Source organism: Polistes canadensis, unplaced genomic scaffold, assembly GCF_001313835.1.
Source record: "Polistes canadensis isolate GaletaPanama2010 unplaced genomic scaffold, ASM131383v1 scaffold_465, whole genome shotgun sequence".
Classification (NCBI taxonomy): domain Eukaryota; kingdom Metazoa; phylum Arthropoda; class Insecta; order Hymenoptera; family Vespidae; genus Polistes; species Polistes canadensis.
Window position 1 is genome coordinate 5,216 of NW_014570012.1, and position 17,649 is coordinate 22,864.

Below are 17,649 nucleotides of genomic sequence, written 5' to 3' on the forward strand. Positions count from 1 at the left end.
TAATTTATAATTGTACAATAAAGGGATGGCGGTTTTGCCATATTTTAACATCGATACGACACATTCGATCGATCGATCATCGATACATTCATACATACTCCACTCATACATGTTTACTCGTATTTTTGGAAGAATTCTTTTGCGAATAGATTCGAGAAACTGAAAATTTATTACGATAAAGTATAAGACGATAATATAATAACTATTTTAAATAATTGTATATATATATATATGTATATTTTTTTTTTCTTTTTTTCTTTTTCTCTTTTTTTTTTTCTTGTATCTTTTTAAATCGTCAGTAGCAAATGTAAATTGCGAACATAAAAACAGTCTATTCGTTTTCGAAGTAACCATGATACTTTCCTCTTACGTAGAATTATTCGCGTAATTAAAATTATTCGCGCGAGTTTTTGTTTTTTTTTTCTTTACGCGTTACGAATAGAAATTTTACGTAAAGTAAAGTGTGGTGCATCGTTATTAAATGTAGATTTAAAAAAAAAAAACGAATCTTATCAACGCGATGGCAGTAATGATATAAAAAATCATCTTTTTCTTTACACCTTTCTTTCATTTCTTATTTTTTTCTTTTTTTCTTTCTTTCTTTCTTTCACTCTCTCTCTCTCTCTCTTTCTCTCTCTTAATTGAACGCGAACGATAATTAAAAAGTCTCGTCTCCCATAACTCTTACACCGAAATTATTCTATTATATTTTATTTCACTATAATCCGAGGGGTTAATCGGAGAGACACCCGGCCGAAGAATTATATTACTTTTTTTCTTACTTTCTCTCTCTCTCTCTCTCTTTTTTTTTTTTTTTTCTTTTTTTTCTTTTCTTTCGTTTTCCTAAAGAAAGATGGAAGTTTTATACGATGAATTTTATATTTAATCATTCACATCGTCCCACGAAGATTCTTGGTCGAGCTTACGAATCTGGATCATACGTGTATGGTGAACTCCTGTCTCTCTTGTTCCTTCCTTTGTTGGTACCTGCATTGTACAAATCAAAAGATAATCTTTTCTTCCAATTCGCGTATAAATTTGATTATTATTAACGCAAAAAAAAACAAAAAAAAAAACAGAACAATATTTCGTGCACAATTAGCCACGTGTAAATAATATATATATATATCATAGGTGTTTCTTTAAAAAAAGGATTTTCAAATATAAAATTTAGGGATTCATAGTAAGGATATATTGCAATATATTATATCGGATGCTAAACAAATCAAACAGTAATTTGATAATAGAATTTTGCACTATTGATAATTTAATAAAACACAATATAACAATCTTTCATCATATGTTTTTCTATCGTCATTTTTATCCTGATCTTATATTATTATTATTAGAATTCGATTAGATCGAGTGCTAAAAAACTATCATCGAAAGGTCTCGAAGAAAATCTTCGATACAAAGAAAAAAATAAAACAGAAGGAATCATTGATATCGTAGGAGGGGAAACATTAGTTGTTGCTTTTTTCTTTTTGGAAGGTTTAATTATTAATTAACAACGCGGCGAACTCGAATATTAGAGAAAGAGAGAGAGAAAGAGAGAGAAAGAGAGAGATTGAAAGAGAGTAAGAGAGAGAGAGAAAGAAAGAGAATTGACATCGTGTCCAGCTTACTACGGTCTACGGAGGTTCGTGTCGATACCTAGCGAGCATAGTTTCGACGGCTTCAATTGGGAGTCTACCCAAGCTGCCGCCATGGCGGGCCCCGATTGACAGGCCCTGCCAATCACGGTCACGCTCATGATCACGATCACGGTCACGATCGCACTCCACGTCGCTCAATTCACGGCTGTCGCTGAACCCGCTTGGCGGCAACAGCGTCATGTCCTCCACCGAACTACTTATAACAGATCAGAAAAAAAGGGGGTGGGGGGAAAAATTGTTGAGAAAGATTCTGAACACGCGATGAATTTTGAACGAGAGAAAAAAAAATAATAATAAATTATATAATTCTTTTTGAAGTTATTTCCTTTTTTTTTTTTTATAAGCAAAGAGAGAGAAAGAGAGAAACATAATTGGTAGTCGGTGGTGTTGTTCTTTATTTCTTTTTTTTTGTTGCATTTTTTAATTTTCATTTAGTTATTTTATATTGTTTTTTTTTTTTTTTTGAGACAGAGAGAACTCTCGATGAATGAATGATCAGAAATCTGCAACTGTATGTATATGTACGAGAATAAGACTCCAAGGCGGGGTGCAACGACGTGAATCTATTATTTATTTGTGCTATTTTTAATATAGTATAGTTTATTCTTATTAATCTTTTTTTTCTTTTTTTTCTTTTTTTTTCTATTTTGTAGAATTGATTTTTCTTTTATTTTTTCACATTAGCACGTGTTAGTAATGAAATGATGAATGGATATAATATTTGCGTATGCGTATGCGTGAATGACGATTTTTTCTTTATCCTCGAGACTGCCTGCACGTTTTATAAAATCTTTAAATCGTGTATAACTTTTTACTTTGTTTAAAATGATAAAATGATTTATATATTAAGAACAACGTGCAGGTTGAGTCGAGGGTTAAGGCCGATGGACCGTGTTTCGTTTTTTTAGTAAGGAAGACATGGAAAAACTATTGAATTTGGTTTTCTTATTTATTTATTTATTTTTTTTCTTGTTAAATGGAACATTTCATTGGTGATTAAATCGAATTGGTTGATGATTAAAACAAAAAATAAAAGAAAAAAGAAAAGAAAAGAATGAAATTTTTCCACATCTCCTTCGCATCGACATGAAACTTATGAGACCGTGAGATATTAGGATCATAGAGTCAGGAGTGAGTGCTAGTGGAAACAAACAAACCTTGGCTACCTGCGAGTGGACCGGCTCGGTTGTCGGCTTCGTCGTCTCGCGAGTGATGGTGAACCTTCGTTGTTAGATTCCGTGCTCGATTCCACCCCACGTGAAAATACATCTGTAGAAATATTATTCGATAATAATATCGTTAATTATGTTTCTTTCAATTTTTTATGGTCTATCCAAACAAATTCTATCATTATTAAAAATTACCTCTACACGGTTTGACCGGTACTCTATAACTAGGTCCGGCACATTCGCCGCAAGGGCTACCGGAAGTATCACTGCCGGAACCTTGTCGACTCGAACGAAGTTTGCTTTCTGCTTCGGCGATGCTCGGGAAGTATCGTTGTTTGTGCCACCTAGGAGTTTTGGACCTGTACGTGAAAGCAATACCAGAAGGAGGAACCAAAGAGAGAGAAAAAAATAAAAGAGCCAGAAACAAGAGAGATAAATAGAAAAAGAAAAAAAAATTAAATTAAAGAAAAAGAAGAAAAGGAACAGGTGAAGAAAATGCGGTGTGTGGAGGAGGAGGAGGAGGTATGGGTTTGATTACCTTTCGAAATCTACGCTAGATCTTTCATAATCGATCCTATTAATGTCCTCGTTCTCGAGATGACCAAACGTTTTAAATTGCATAGTATAATCTAACGTTGCTGTCGTAACCGAACGATTTTCTCTTCCTGGGACGCTGAACGTTGCATACGGGCTTATTTCATACATTTCTGCGAATAAAATTATTATTGAATTATCATTTTTTTAATTTGGAAAATTATTCGATCAACGAAATTCCTATACCTGATCCATGATCATTCGATTTATGATTTTCTTGTTTAACAGGTGAACTCGTGTATACTTGATGGTTACGTCTGTTGTCTCGTTCTGCCGTAGATTTTAATTGCACCGTAGACATACAACTCGATAGATGATGATGTTGTTGGTGTTGTTGTTGTTGCACCAAACCAAGTCCAGTTTGTTGTTGTTGTTGTTGACCAGGTAGAATCTCCCCCAAATAATTGGTCCTAGAATATCATAGTATTTATTATGCAATTGTTCTTATTGCGATAGATTCATTGGTATTTACCTTCCGCTACGTTTGAGCATGACGTATCCTAGAATGATAGCTGATATGATGAGGATGATAGCACAGACTAAAGGTACAACGACGTATAGTACTTTGTGGTTCGGTATACTCTTCTTCACATCATCTTCCATGATCAAATCGTTTGGTGGTCCAATACTGACTCCACTTAACGTAGTTGTAGCAAATTCCATTTGAGTTTGGGTTGATCCGGCATCGTTATGTGCAGTTAAACGTAAACAATACCAAGAGGCAGTTTTTAAATCCCTTATTACGAGATTTTCGGTAGCTTTACTAGCTACTAGGATCCATGGTTCTGAGTTAATACGTTTACGATATTCAACGGTGTAATATTGAATAGGACATCCTCCGTTTGGCCAGGATAATAAATTCAGTTTTACAGAAGTACCATTTGCCGAAATGATGTCTCGTTCTTTAGGTAGCAAAGGAGCTGAAATAAGGTTTAGTGTAAGAAAAAATCGGTCGAATTTGTAATATTTTTCATGAGATATTGTATCGTACCAGTTCCTTTAGTTGTTGCACTTATCAATGAACTCGGATCTCCAGTACCAACACGATTATGTGCAGTTAAATGAGCCAAATACGATGATCCACACTTTAAGCCGGTTAATATGAATTCGGTTTGTTCAGGAGATAATGCAATTTCTTCCCAACCACCTTGATCTCTTTTATAACTTAACACGTATCCTATGGATAACGAATATCCTTTTAATTTGATTTCATTCTCTCTCTCTCTCTCTCTCTCTCATTTGATTATTTTGTAGTTTATGTGTTTCTTTTTTTTAAACGGTACCTTGAATAGTAGCACCACCATTATCAGGATGAATCCATCGGAGTCTTATGCTATTTGTTGTTGTATATTGAAGTTCCAAAGTTGGTGATCTCGGTGGCATGACCACTACCAATGTGTAAGTTACAGAATCTTCGCCAAATTGATTCTTAGCAGAGCAAGTATAATTTCCAGCCACGGATTGTTCCAATGCTAAAATTTCGAAATAATTAACTTGTCGATATTTACGATTTATTGTTACTCAGTTTATAAATTATTATTTTAATAACAAACCGCATATATGGAGATGACCATCCGATGTAAATTCGTAATGTCTACCAGTTGATACTTGACCATTTCTATAAGTCCAAATTGGACGTGGTGTAGGATTGCCAACGATCAAACAGGATAACGTGATCGATGATTTAACAGCTCTTCTTAAAAGTTGCGAGAAGGAAGCTACTCTTGCAGGTGCTCTGGTATTCGTAGTTTGCGTTACTATAGTAGTTGCTTCTCCTTCTCCAAGACCAGTCGTTGCAGATACCCAGAATTCGTATAGCTGCCTAAAATGTATCAAAGGTTATAAAATGATTTATTTGATTGTTCAAGTTTAGTAATTTGCACCTTTCGGCTAAGCCACGTAATTCCATGGTCAGAGTATCCGTTGGTGATGATGGAGGTTCATGCATAGTGTGAGTATTGTGATTACTGGAACCAGCTTCTCTACTGTAGACAGTGTATTTCGATACATTTCCATTAGGTTGTAAAGGTGGTAACCACGATACTAGGATACTTTCTGCAGTTAGTGCTAAAGCTTTGATGCCTGCTGGAGGTCCAGGGACTGTTGATCAAGAAATATGTTAATTTCACTTAAAATATTTCTATATAAAAAATATACATTAATATAATTTACCATCTTCTTCCGTCATGCAATAAATTGGTTGACTCAATACACCATCGCCAGCTCCCGTATATGCTAGTACTCTGATAGAATAGTTTGTATATTTGTACAAAGTGTGTAGATAAGTTTCCACGCTTGATGTTCGTTTTACTTCACCCACCGTTGAGATATCCACTGAAGAAATAAAATAATATAATTCAATAATTTACGAGATTAGAGTTTTTTTTCGAGGATCTCATTTTGTTTGAATCACTCACTGTTGTCAGTAGGCACTGGTCTGTAATAAACTTTATATCCTTGAATAATTCCACCATGCTGATGAGGTGGTGGTGCATTCCAAGATACTTTTACGGATTGAGAAGACAATGCAACGCATGTTACTTGCGTAGGAGGTGTTTCTGGCACTGCAATAATAATCGATCAATTTTAATTTGTTAGATATTTCCATACGTTTGTATTTCTATTTTTTTTTTTATTAACATTTTCATTTGAATACTTTACCTCCTTCTTGAGTGGTTCCAACTATAGGCGCGCTACTCGGGCCACTAGCTATGCTATTGAAAGCCCTGATAGATACGTCATACTTGGTAAATTTTCTCAGACCAGTGAGCTGTACTTTCGTGGTTGCCCACCCATTCACCGTAAGGCTTTTGCTTTGATTTACACCCGATGTCGAGGATGAATGTTCCGACCAAGTTACTATGTAGCCCAAAAGGTCTCCGTTACATGATTCCTTAGGAGGTGGCTAGAAATATATACCAAGATTAGAATCTTTTACTCAAACGTTTTTTGATAGTAAAGGTTTAAGATTGAATACTTACTTGCCAGCTAACTGCAAGCTCACCAGGTCCTGCCGATTGTACTTTAATATTTTGCGGAGATTCAGTAGGTGCTATTTTTCAAAGATAAATATAATATTAATTATAAAAAATTAATTCTTATTATTTGTATATTATTTTTCAACGTGATTTCCATACCTTCCTCTTGAGTTTTAGCTACTACAGGCTCAGTAGGAGCACTAGCATCGATAGAATTTATTGCGAATATTCGAAAAGTATATGTAACTGCAGGGTGAAGACCACCAACCAATGCTACCTCTTGATCGTCGCTTGTTGTTTCAAACGGTGACAATCCTATCGAACGAGAAAAATGGATACAATTAATTGTATATAAATATATATGTTTAATAAGATCAACACGCAAATACCATTTTGCGTTGGATGTATGGCATTACTGGCAACGTTAGGATTTCCTGGCGAGTATGTGACGTTGTGAGTTTTCGCAGGATTCCAATCATCGTTTATACCATGACTAAGAGATCGATATTGAATTACGTAATTTCTTATAGGACTATTCCCATCGAAAGCCTTTTTCCATAACAATCTTATAGATCGTGATCCAATTTCTATAACTTCAAGAGAAGCAGGAGGATCGGGTCTTTCTGTTCGATAGATATAAATACATTTACACACACATTTTCTTCTCATTAGAAATATAATAAATTTTTATTTGAAGAACAAATATTATACCTTGTACAGCTAAATAGATAAGATGTTCGCTTCTACCATACGAGTTGCTAGCAGTACATCTATAAACACCAGAATCTTGTCTATCGCTACTACCGATAGAAAGTTGAGATTTCAAACCATTATCAGTTTTAATTTGACTTATACTAAGCCTGTGACTATTCGTATCCAATCTATCGCTGTTATGCATCCATTGAACTTCTATAGGATTGTCACCGATTACCGTGCAATCTAATGTAACCGATTCACCACGACGAATTGTCACGTTTTTACTTTGAAATTCGAATCTCGCCGGTTCTGTAAACATTTTTGATAATAGAAATGTGCATCTGGAAATTTTCTTTTTCTTTTTTTTTTTTCTTTAAGTAAATATCAACTCACCGTGTACAGACACATAAATCACTTTGCTTAATCCGGATCCAATACCGTTGTTAGCACGACAAAGATAGTGACCCTCGTTTTGTGGTCCCGCAGACGCTGTCCATAAAGATCCATTAGATAATATGGTTAGTCTGCCATTGAGACCATCAACTAGGGGTTGATAATCGTTGGAAGTTCTGCCTCTGGCGCGAAGCCATGTGATACGAGGTGGTGGGAAACCCTTGGCTTCGCAATGAACGTTCAACTGGTTGCCAAGAAGAGTTGCTACATCCTGTGGCTCGAAGATCCACTGTGGTGGAACTTTGACTAATAATTCCGCTGTGTGATTCACTTTGGCCGCGTTGTTTGTTGCTACGCAAGTATACTTGCCACTATGGCGTGAGGAAAGTTCCTTGAAGACTAATAAACTAAAGAATTCGGCACCTCTCTCTTCGATCTGAACGAATAGGAAATATTTTGTTAAATCATATAGTTTAATACACAATAATGATATTTTATAAAATATAGAATATTTAATTACGCGAAGAGAAGAAGGTAAAGGTTCCCCATCTTTCAACCAAGAAAAGTAAATAGGTAGATCACCGGATATAACGCTACAAGTTACTTGGGCTCGGCTACCTTCTTGTAAATTCGGGGGAAAGTTGAAAGGACTCATAACCGGTGGACCTAAGAAAAATAGAGAACTCTATCATATTTTTCATTTTTAATTGACTTATTTTAGAAATAATTTCTTTTTTAATTAGACATATCGTTTCAATTCGGTTCAAGATTATTATTTTATTATTATTTATTTATTATAATAATACTTACTGCTAACAGTCAATCGAATATCTCTACTGGCAGTTTCTCCTGATCTAGCTCGTACTTTGCATGTATAAATTCCAGCATCGGGTGGATCAACGTTAACTATAGTTAAATGGCCACTGCTGTCTACCCGATGTCTTATGTCTAGTGGCAGTTCAACACTTCCACGCGACCACTCGACCGTCGTGATTGGATATCCAGAGTAGGGACAAGTTATAGTTGTGTCCACACCAGCGATAGCACGTACAGGACCGATCGATCGGATATAGGGTGGTCCTAAATTTAGCAAGTTCATACGATCGTTCAATAACCGTGTTATTTTTGTTTTTTGTTTAATATGATCAAGAGAATGGTTAGTTTAGTTACCGTAGATATTTAGTCTAGCTTCGTGTTCCACTTTTGCCAATGTGTTGGAAGCTACGCAAGCGTAAAGTCCACCGTCTTCCGTTCCAGTGGACGATATGTTTAGATGACTGATAACATCTCCAGATTGATCGACATATTGGCCTATAGCATATCTATGCCCAGCTGCAATTTCGCTTAATGGTTCACCATCGAGTAGCCACGTAAAGGACGGTGGTGGTGAACCGGTTGCCGAACATCGTAAAGACACAGGTGGTCCTGGCCTTAATGCTTGCTCGATAAAAGTGTATTGTAATTCTGGAAGCGTATCTGGAAAACGAAAATATCTTCGTAGATTATGGTTTTCTTTGTCGAGCTTAGACGAGAACGTTGAGCCGTAAAATTCGGTCAATTTGTTCGATGATCGTACATGTATACATATATACAGACAGACGTACATACATACAAACGTACATACAAACGTACATACATACATACCTCCTAGTTTCAATTCTGCGGTTGCCTGCGCGTTTTCCTTGTCGCTCCTCACCAAACATTGATACATCCCTTTATCTCTACGGCCAACGGATCCTATCACGAGCACCATGGGAGCCAACAATCTGATTCTCGTGTCCTGGGCGGTCAATACCAGTACACCATCGTGCAGCCACTCGACGCTTTCAACCGGATAACCCTCGACCGTGCAGTTCATCGTCGCAGTTTCACCGGAATTGACGACCTGCAATAGACGACACGAGACGAGACTAGGAGTAGTGTGATAGAAACGAACGATTCAATTTTTTTCTTCCTAAAGTTCAATTTGTACTTGTTGGAATTTACGCGAGTTAACTGTATGGTGAATGTTTTCGATGCCTCTCACGTTCGTATTAGGGAGAAAGAGAGAGAGAGAGAGAGAAAGAGAGAAAGAGAGTGAGTGAGTTCAGGGATTTCATTGGCTCGATCATCTATAGAATAGTTCGTTGAGAAAATAGGGGGAAAAAAAAAAGTGGAAAAAGTTGATCTTGCGCGTTCGTTTTCTTTTCGAATTTAATCGACGTCATAAAATCATCGTATAGGATTTGGTATGATATCTTGAGTAAATGTTCAACAGAAGGAAAATGATCTGACAATTTTTAAGATTACTTTTGTAAAGTAAGTTAAAGAATTGTAAAAAGATAATAAAACGTATATGACATAATCCTTTAGAAATGTTTGCTCGGATAAAAAAGTAATTTACCTGAAGACGAGGCTGAATTCTAGCATTCAACTTGGACGTGACCGACAAATGTGTTTCCGCTCGTTGTTCGCCTAGTTGATTATTCGCTCGGCAAATGTACCTTCCGGCATCCTGAGCGTCCACGCGACGAATTTGCATCAAGTCACCCCAAAGTTGAATCCTACCGAACGATTCCACTGGTATAGGTTGTCCTGTAATAATAATAATAACAATCGTAATAAAGATGAGATTTGTCGAAGATAGATGTAAGATAATTTAGATCGAATCAATGAATTTAGGAAAATCCCTATTTATATCTTGTTCATTTAAATCGTGTTGATTTTAATAAAATTAAAATTGACGATGCATAAAGGATAGGACTAAGTATTAATTTAATTAGCATAGGATTAATTTTGATAAATAAATTTCGTAATGAAACTAACCATTAACGTCGCGATACCAGGTAAATTGGGGTGGTGGGCTTCCTTGGGCAGAACAGGTTAGATGCACGTCCGATCCGCTTTCCGCAGAAATAGCAATTTGCGATCTTTGCATTAATCTCGGTGGCATGGATCCTGTGGGTTCTGAAAAGATATCGTGTCGTCATTAATTAAAGAAGAAACAGAAGAACAAGAAGAAAGAAAAAGAAAATATATATACATTAAAGTAAAAGAGTAATCGGATCTTCGATGTAATTAAAAGCAACGCTTATCATCTTTTCCTCTCTCTCTCCCTCTTTCACGAATGAACGGAACAAAAATAAAAAGAAATAAATTAGGAAAAAGAAAAAAAGAAAAAAGTAAAAAAAAAGAAACGAGAAACACGCGTTAATGAGAATTCTGGTAAAGCAAAGCAAAAACAAAGTTCGGAATTAAATTTTGAAGTATCTCGCGACATGTATCGTGATATATATATTCGCTTGTAGCACACATATATTAATATACGTGTATATAGCATATATGTTTTTTTTTTTTTTTTTTTTTTTTTTTAATTTTTCGTTAGTATCTACTTATGTACGGTTAGTGAACGATTTTAACGAGTCGACGTAGCCATAAATTTCAAGTAAATTAGCTTCGAGCGAGATACGAACCGGTGACCGTCAAAGTGGCGGATTCGCTTCTCCTTCGTTCACCGGTCAAAGCGTGAAGGGTCAGACAAGAGTAAGTGACTCTGCCGTCCTCAGGTCTGACTGCCCTTATATGAAGATCACCTTGTGACGTTACCACGAATCTTCCACCTGAAACATCGTACAAATATATTGAAATACTTAGTAATAGGTATATATACATTCAAAATTTATTCAGATATCAAAGGAACAAACTTATCATCGGAATTAAATAAAAAATCGTTGATAAATTATTCAACCTAAAATTTTGATTACACTTTTAACTATATCATCAAATTTATCGAACGAATATAAGAAATTAATAATGTTTGTTTTTTTTTTTAATTATTTTTCTATGGGAAAAAGCCTATATATATATATATATATATATATATATATATATAGGTGAGAATATATTTCGTTTACCCTTGCGTTATCAAGGATCTAAAAGGTTATGCAAAATTGTCCGGGCATCTGTCGATGAAATCCCGTCAAATCACGGCTCGAACGTGTACCGTCAGGCGTGAAATTTTCAATTTAGCTCAGCCATCGGGCAGCAGCAGTAAAACGGGGGTAGAAGGGGGTAGAGTAGTTGGATGTTCGATTCACCAAACCCTTTCTCTCTCTCTCTCTCTCTTTTGGTCGTCTCTGACCAGTCAGAGGAATGACCTCGAGGAATTTTTTCTCATCACGCAACAACCATATGAAGGTCGTCGTCGTCGTTGTCGTCGTCGTCCCTTTCCTCTATTTTTTTCTCACCCTTTCTGATTCACACACACAGACATATATATATGAAGGGAATATACGTGGGGGAATTTCCTAAAAAGAGGTTTCCTAGGTTCTAGCACGTTCAGGACTAACCAGCAAACGTTTGTCGTCGTCCTTTCAAATTGTTCGCAAACATCGTCCATCCTGGTAGAACCCAGCAGCAGGTTCTTGCATGGTCCCTTTCCCTAGTGGCAATTCTAATCCGATGAAGGATCATCATACCGAATTGATATGGAAGATATGGGGGTGGAGGGTGGAAGAAGAAAGAAAGAATATTCCTAGACTTTCGTATAATAATATCTTTCTCTCCGTCTTTTCTTTTTTTATTTATTTTTTCTTATATTCGATTCGAATCCATTAAGAAAAAAATTGGGATAATCGATTAGAAAATAATATCGCGTTTTTATTTTAAAAACGTTATTTTCTAAACTAATAAATTTTCGATCTCGAATATAATATTACTTTAAGAGATATTATTCTTATTTTTTCAGTTTTTTTTTTTTTTTTGTATATATCTATCGTGTATTATACTTCGAGAAAAATATCTCTAAAAGCATTTATCCTGAAGAGAGAGAGAGAGAGAGAGAGAGACACACACACAATTTCGTTCCAGTATTTACGGACTCCTATCTACGAGGATCTTACAGGATTCTCTTGGAATTCGTAAAATGTCAACGACATCGGTTTCCCCCCGCACGAGTACGAAAAAGGGGCTTTTCTTCGTGTTATATGAAAGTACAGGAATGTCTTCTGTAAAAAGAAAAAAAAAGGAAAAAGAATTTCGAAGGATAGAAAAAGAGAGAGATGACGCAAAACGTTGCTGAAGAAATAGAAAAAGAAACAGAAAGATTAGATAGTTGCATTGGATAGAATAGAACAGAAACTACCCCTTCTATTTCGACTACCCTCTGTAAACGGATTCAATACAAGCTAGTAGTAGTAGTAGTAGTAGTAGTAGGAAAGAAGCAATTTTATATCGTCTTCGCGGTCGGAATAAAAATACGGAGATAAATAGCCCGTATTCTCGTAACTTGGTCCATCTTTTTGCGGTGTAGTAGAGTGGTGAACGTGTAGGGAGAGAAAAGGGGTTGAGAATAACTTGGACTCGAGTATAAGGGTGGTAGTAGTGGTGGTGGTTGCGAGAGAGAGGTACAACTACGTGAATTTTTCGATATCTTTCTCTTTTTATTTTTCTTATTTTTTTTTTACTTTTACCTTTTCCGAATACACGTACATATGTATGTACGTATGTATGTATGGATGTATCTAGGGACACGTTAGTATTTGAAAATGTTCAAGAATCTACACTTTATCGACTTCCCTTTCGAACTTTTTCCTTTTCATTTCCTCCCCTTCCCCCTATCCCACCCTTCCTTTCTATCTTACGAGAACCACCCCCTGATGACACGCTGGGCGATCAAATTTCTTTTTCTTTCTACGAACTAGAAAACTTAAAGAAGTTTTTTAGTTTTAATTTAGAAGATATATTAAAAGCACACAGTAATATTTTTCAAATAAATAATCTCAACATTTGTAAATATATTATTATTATTATTATTATTGTTGCTGTCTTTATACGATACAAACAAATTTACGTATTATAATATCGTTCACATACAAAAATTCTCTTTTTTAACATTCCCAAGAGTTTCGTTCCCTTTAAACAGCATCAGTAACAGTATCAGTAACAGCAGCATCATCATCGTGTAATACACATACAACACACTTTTATCGAACGTAAATTCTATTGCATTTTAAAGATCTCATTTTCGAGAGAAGACTATTACGTAAAGAAGCAACAAAAAGAAGAAGAAAAGAAAAAAAAAAAATACTAACAACAAGAAGAATCACTCTCATAAAATATCGTCTTTTATGCAAAGCCTCTCCCTCCCCCATAACATTGTCTTAGACAGGAGTCAAAAGGATTCTAATGAGATACTTTGATAAGGGCTCAACAAAACTTTAGCTTGGAAGACTATGTTTCCTCTCTCTCTCTTCCTCTCTCTTTTTCTTTCTATCATACTCTAGTTAGAATCTCTCTGGACCAAGAGAGAGAATGCTGGATGATAACAGCAAGCATACGTCGACCTATGAGCATGCTCATAGGTAGGTAAGCAGCTGTCTTGCATGCTACATGCGTGTGTATTCTATCTCTCTCTCTCTCTCTCTCACTCTCACACATACACTCTCTCTATGCAGCAGCACCTAGTTACGAAACAAACGTATCACGCCCCGACATACGAGGTGATTCTCTCTGCGATAGCCCTTCTACCATATATATATATATAATATATATACTATATAGAAATACATATGTATATCTGTATATATACCTGTTACGTGCAACCAAGCGGTATAAATATGTATGGGACATGAATGGCTGAACGCGTACAGGACGATCCAAATCGGATGGCATCACGTGTGCGTGCATGCATACGTACGTGCGTGCATGCGTGCTTGCGTGTTTCACGGGTGCGTGTATGCGTGTATATAGGCGCAGCGTTAGCTATATCTCTTGTAAAGCACCACTTTACCTCATTCTCGTTCTCTCAAACTCACTCTTTTCTCTATTCTTTCTTCTTTTACTCTTGCATATGTATTTATGCATTTACACATTCGTAAGTAATATGCATATTTTTTTTTTTTTTTTTATAAACACCCCTCCCTATCTTTGTTATTATCTTTTACATTATAGTATATAATATTATTTATAAATAGTTTTTTGTTCGTGGAACTGTTTTAATTTTCTTTTAGTTCACTTCGATGGTACTTCAAAGGAGAGATTCAAAAAGGTGAGAATTCGAATAGAGAAACAGAATGGATGGAAGGTGTGTGTGTGTTTCTCATGCATTAGCAAATGCACTAGGATTTATCCTCTTATAGTTATACCAGTTGACGATTCGTATTCTCTCGTTTTATAAGATAACACTCACTTACTTTATTTCTACGTCTTTCTTTCTCTTTCTTATTTGAAAAGGTACCGGACAATGTTGACATCTCATTGTTAACCGGATGCTGCATCGTTGCAGAGTAAAGAGGTTCTTCCTTCTATTTCTTTTATCTCGCTTTTCATTCGAAGTTACGAATATATGTGTAGTATGTAGTATGCCAGTTTCGTTCGTTCGTTCGTTGGTGAATGTTTGTATATAATTTTGTGTGTGTGTATATGTGTGTGTTTGTATGTATTTATTTGTGCTTGGACGCACGCGTGTCAGCGTCAAGGCGATGGAAATTCTGTGTTAGCGAAGTAGATTCATTCTCGGACTACTAAAAGTACGCTTTAATAAGCACGAGTAATTTATCTCTAAGCCAGCCTGTTACACAATTAAACCTACCTTTCACGTGTAAGGATCTCATAATATCTATATGTGTATATATTATTATTATTATGTATATCTATATAGTTATGATACACGTGAGTGCATAGCTTTATCGGTATATGTTCTTTTTTAGTGGTATCTCGTAATTGGTTGTTCGGTTTCGTACTACTAATTGTTGAAATTAGCTGGTCGAATGAAATACCTAGCTATGCAAGTATATATGCAAGCATAGACTGTAATATATGTTAATATATTTTCTATACAAAAGGTATAAATCTAAATAACAGTTAATCATTTATTTTAACGATTGCGCATAATAAGCAGATTAATTATCAATTGTGTAATACGTTGTGGAAATATGGATTTTGTTATATTATTTCAAAATATATATTATATTATTTAATATATAATTTTTGATTTTGTATAATTTTCATCGTTAATTGTAATATTTGTATTGTAAGATAAAACAATGATGATATACAATATATCCAATTACAAGGAAAAAATCTATTCAAGCTAGGGGAGGAAAGAAAAAAATGGAGAAGATTAGAAAAGAAGATGAGAAACGACGATGACGAGAAAAAGAGAGAGAGGGTGAGACGAGTATTCGATAAATTCCATTGAAACTTTCATGAGGTCGTCGTGGATTGATAAATGGGAGTTACTTGGCAGTTACCGCGTTATCTTTCTACGATCATGATCTCATCCTTGACACGTTAATATGTTCTGTTGAGAGAAAGAGAGAAATAGTCAAGAGAATGACAGAGTGAGAGTGAAAAATAGAAAGAGAGAGAGAGAGAGAGAGAGAGAGTATATACATTGGCAAAAAGAATTCTCGACAGGAAAACACATCCATCTTCCTTCTCATTAAACTGTTACTCTCACAAAGCAAAATTGAATTTACTGCTCCCACACGTAGGATAATTTGTGGCAAGCCAGACTGAAGTGGTACACTTTGTTTTTGAAAATGTTCATATAGATATATATATATACGTACGTACATGTACACACGTATAAAGACAATTTTATACGAACGTTTTCTACGTTTTCATAGAAAATTGTTTCACTTATCGATCCTGAGATCTCTCGTCCGAGTTTTTTTTCTATGATTCAAACGTTCGTTCTAAAAGTTACAATTTTTATTTCTTCTACTTCTTCTTCTTCTGTATATATTAGATAATATAAATAATATTTATGAGAGGTCAACGTATTACGATGGAACAACATTTTACGACTTTTCAAATTTATCCATTACTTTTTTTTTCGTTTTTTTCTTTCATTCATTCGAGGTATATATTTTCTGAGCCATTCGAGTCTTATATGTAAAAAATTCTTTTCTCAGTCGTGTCACACATACTTTTTTTTCTTTTTTTTTTCTTCTTATGATACATACGCGTGCATACATGGTATCACTCGTAATATTCGAGAAAAAGATAGTGTCAAAACTTATCTGTATTTCGTATTCCCTCGTGTTTGTTGTTCGCGTACAATTTTTAATATTAAAAAAGCTCCGGTGGATAGACGAACACGTGTTAGAAGTATTAGTATCGCGACTAGAGAATAAGGTTTTATTTCTTATATTTTATTTATTTAATAAATATATATATATATATATTTTTATGAGATTTTTTTTTAAATAAAAAATTAACGTTTAATACGATATAGAATCGTAATACGCGTTTGAAATTTGTCGGTGCAATCAAAGAAAAATATACATTACCGGATCTTTTATATTGAAGAGATATTTTTAAACTTTTTTCCGTAAAAGAAAGGGATGAAAAAGGGTTGGAAATATCTTTGTATCGAAGCTACGTCGAGTTAGTTGTCGAGAGATGAAGAGAAAACGTGACACGGTAAGTGGACAAAGATGGGGGAAATATAGTAACAGAAGGGAAACAGAAAGAAGAGGGTAGTAGTTGCATACGTATGCGTACATATATATGTATGTATGTATGTATGTATATCTGGAGAAAGGAAAAAAAAGAAAGAAAAAAAAAAAGCGTAACACTTCGTATTCGCATTTGTTAGAGACCGTGAAAGAGTTCGCGATGACGGCTGACGGTGAGTGCTTCGCTTGCTAAAAAAGCGGAAACAGGGTCGAGCACCTATTTCCGGGGGTGGTTATGATTAAAAGTATAAAGCCACTTCCGTGTGTGATGCAACACCGGTGCTACCAAGTAACTACTAGCAATACTTATGATATTTCAAAGAAAAAGAAAGAAAGAGGATACGGGAACTTGAATAAAAAGACGTGGATTCAAAATCAAAATAGTTAAGTATTGATTAGAAAAATTCGTATTTCTTTATCGTGACGTTCTAGTATGATATTATTGTTTCAATGATTTTTTGTAATGCATAATTGTAGATTTTTATATTGATACAATGTTCGATTTGCTACGATAGTTTTATTGTTTTTTTTAGAAAAATGGAAATTTTGATTAAAAGATACAATTGATTATATGAATGTTTCTTTTTTATTTTTTTATACGGTGAATTTATTTTTGAAATCCATTATATTATTTATTATATTTTTATAGATTTATTGTATGGAGTAATTATACCCACTATTCTTACAGTATTTCATTCACTGTATATTATTATGTTACATT

General features: G+C 34.9%; 1 protein-coding gene across 1 annotated transcript in view; it reads right to left on the minus strand.

The window, feature by feature from the left end:
• Positions 1 to 595: 595 nt before the first annotated feature.
• LOC106792534 (Down syndrome cell adhesion molecule-like protein Dscam2) overlaps positions 596 to 17,649 on the minus strand; it is a gene marked incomplete at its 5' end in the record, with an annotated part of 55,631 nt that continues 38,577 nt past the window's right edge. Inside the window, 26 exons of the mRNA XM_014758994.1 lie at positions 596 to 987; positions 1,654 to 1,851; positions 2,822 to 2,924; positions 3,020 to 3,183; positions 3,363 to 3,531; positions 3,605 to 3,828; positions 3,891 to 4,338; positions 4,410 to 4,595; positions 4,702 to 4,890; positions 4,972 to 5,240; positions 5,302 to 5,518; positions 5,591 to 5,752; positions 5,836 to 5,982; positions 6,080 to 6,323; positions 6,400 to 6,470; positions 6,556 to 6,711; positions 6,786 to 7,019; positions 7,108 to 7,401; positions 7,486 to 7,921; positions 8,006 to 8,151; positions 8,296 to 8,565; positions 8,656 to 8,961; positions 9,130 to 9,370; positions 9,869 to 10,059; positions 10,291 to 10,431; positions 10,938 to 11,084. Coding sequence (XP_014614480.1) covers positions 936 to 987; positions 1,654 to 1,851; positions 2,822 to 2,924; positions 3,020 to 3,183; positions 3,363 to 3,531; positions 3,605 to 3,828; positions 3,891 to 4,338; positions 4,410 to 4,595; positions 4,702 to 4,890; positions 4,972 to 5,240; positions 5,302 to 5,518; positions 5,591 to 5,752; positions 5,836 to 5,982; positions 6,080 to 6,323; positions 6,400 to 6,470; positions 6,556 to 6,711; positions 6,786 to 7,019; positions 7,108 to 7,401; positions 7,486 to 7,921; positions 8,006 to 8,151; positions 8,296 to 8,565; positions 8,656 to 8,961; positions 9,130 to 9,370; positions 9,869 to 10,059; positions 10,291 to 10,431; positions 10,938 to 11,084 — 5,405 coding nt within the window. The remainder of the gene's footprint in view (positions 988 to 1,653; positions 1,852 to 2,821; positions 2,925 to 3,019; positions 3,184 to 3,362; positions 3,532 to 3,604; positions 3,829 to 3,890; positions 4,339 to 4,409; positions 4,596 to 4,701; positions 4,891 to 4,971; positions 5,241 to 5,301; positions 5,519 to 5,590; positions 5,753 to 5,835; positions 5,983 to 6,079; positions 6,324 to 6,399; positions 6,471 to 6,555; positions 6,712 to 6,785; positions 7,020 to 7,107; positions 7,402 to 7,485; positions 7,922 to 8,005; positions 8,152 to 8,295; positions 8,566 to 8,655; positions 8,962 to 9,129; positions 9,371 to 9,868; positions 10,060 to 10,290; positions 10,432 to 10,937; positions 11,085 to 17,649) is intronic.